The sequence below is a fragment of the Anomaloglossus baeobatrachus genome, chromosome 4, assembly GCF_048569485.1.
Source record: "Anomaloglossus baeobatrachus isolate aAnoBae1 chromosome 4, aAnoBae1.hap1, whole genome shotgun sequence".
Lineage (NCBI taxonomy): Eukaryota > Metazoa > Chordata > Amphibia > Anura > Aromobatidae > Anomaloglossus > Anomaloglossus baeobatrachus.
This window is the reverse complement of record NC_134356.1, coordinates 696,847,187-696,849,066: the sequence shown is the minus strand read 5'-3', so window position 1 is coordinate 696,849,066 and position 1,880 is coordinate 696,847,187. Positions and strand designations below refer to the sequence as shown.

The 1,880-nt window shown below is 35.3% G+C and overlaps 1 protein-coding gene across 1 annotated transcript; it reads left to right on the top strand.

Moving 5' to 3' along the window:
- Positions 1 to 614: 614 nt before the first annotated feature.
- Positions 615 to 1,565, top strand: LOC142303027 (olfactory receptor 11A1-like). Its single transcript, XM_075344128.1, has one exon. The coding sequence runs from the start codon at positions 615 to 617 to the stop codon at positions 1,563 to 1,565; it is 951 nt and encodes a 316-aa protein (XP_075200243.1).
- Positions 1,566 to 1,880: the final 315 nt, after the last annotated feature.

The window sequence follows — 1,880 nt, the reverse complement described above, 5'->3', positions numbered from 1 at the left end:
AAGACCATTGATGTTCTTCTCTTTGCTCGTCAATGTTTTTAATATTTTGACTATACATTTGTTTATATTTTAATGTTTTTAGTAAAGAGACAAAATAATAACTAAAGATATTTAAAAATTAAATAAAAAAATCTTTCACATATTGGCTTGAACTTCTTTACTCAATAATTATCAATTCATCCTTGAGACTCATTATTTCTATCCCTTGCTAATTTTAAATATCCTTACCATATAAGCTAAAAGTATCTCTCGTAATCACAAGTCTCCAATGGCCTCTAGCTTAGCGATTTCAGGTGTAGATAAAAACCATATAAAACCTTAAGTAAATTTTGTTCTCAGAAGAATCCATTGTGAACGATCATTCAGGCTGCAGACGATATCTACTGTACAGTGTCTTCACATTGTACGAGAGGAAACAGCAAGTCTATCAAGGAGGCTTCCTGAGGTCAAAAGTGAGATTGACATTTTGCGTTGATAAATACAAAATTTTATAGTTGTTAAAATTACTTTACTGAAAATCCAAGAACTTTTATTTACTGTTATTCATCAAATTCATAAATTCTGTCACCAAACCACTGTACAAGAGTCGGGATGCCTTCACAATGCATTCAGAGATGAAGATGGATGAAGTCAACTTTACCACTGTCGTTGAGTTTCTTTTATTGGGATTCCCGGAGCTGAATGATTACAAGTTGCCTTTCTTCTCCATTGTTCTTCTCACGTATTGTATGACCATGTGTGAAAACCTTCTAATCATTTTCCTGGTGTCCACCAGCCAATGCCTCCATTCTCCGATGTATTTCTTCCTTGGACATTTGGCCCTGTCTGACATAATCCTTGTAACGAGTATAATTCCCAAAATGCTGGATATTATTCTAAGAGAGGGAAGTCTTATGTATTTTGCCGAGTGTTTGGCTCAGTTTTACTTTTACGGGGGGACGGTCTGCGCAGAGTGTTTTTTGCTCACGGCCATGTCCTATGACCGGTATTTGGCAATCTGTAAACCTCTACATTATGTCTCACTGATGAACGTGAAGGTCAGATATAGTCTTGTCTTCTCATCCTGGGGCCTCAGTTTTGTTTTAGACATTTTATCACTTGCACTTGTATGTGGCTTAGACTTCTGTGGGCCGAATGTCATTAACCATTTCTTTTGTGACTTTGCCCCCCTTTTAGAACTTTCTTGCTCAGATACAACCAGTGTGAGTATTGAAATGCTTGTCCTTTCTTTCCCAATCATTATGCTACCTTTCTTACTTATTGTTATATCATATATCTCTATTTTTATTGCTATTTTTGGAATTTCCTCCACATCGGGTCGGCAAAAAACTTTCTCCACTTGTAGCTCTCACTTGTTGGTTGTTTCTACCTATTACGGCTCCATGCTAATAATCTACATGGTCCCCTACAGAGGACATTCACTGACTATTAACAAGTTTATTTCACTGGTCTACATTGTGCTAACCCCTCTTATAAATCCCATGATATACAGTCTGAGGAACAAAGAGATCCAGTCTGCTGTCACAAAATATCTAAAGGCCTATAATGGGAAAAAACTTTTCTAGTTGAAGGGTTTTTCTTATTTTCTACCGTCAGGATCGAACCTCTCCTCTTGTCTATCTGGTTAGCAGTTGGCGGCGCACTCCTGATGATTGACAACTCGGTCTAGGAGCACAGATAAGCTACGATATGTGGTCTTTTATAAAATACAATAGAAAGTTCTATATATTTTATTTAATCAGAATAAAATATAGTTTTTTTAATAGATTGATACTTATTCTGTTTTTTTTCCTAAGATAGTGAAATGTGATCTATTACCAGATCTTTTATTCAAATTAACACTAAATTGTATTTGATTATTTTTATTTTATGTTACATTT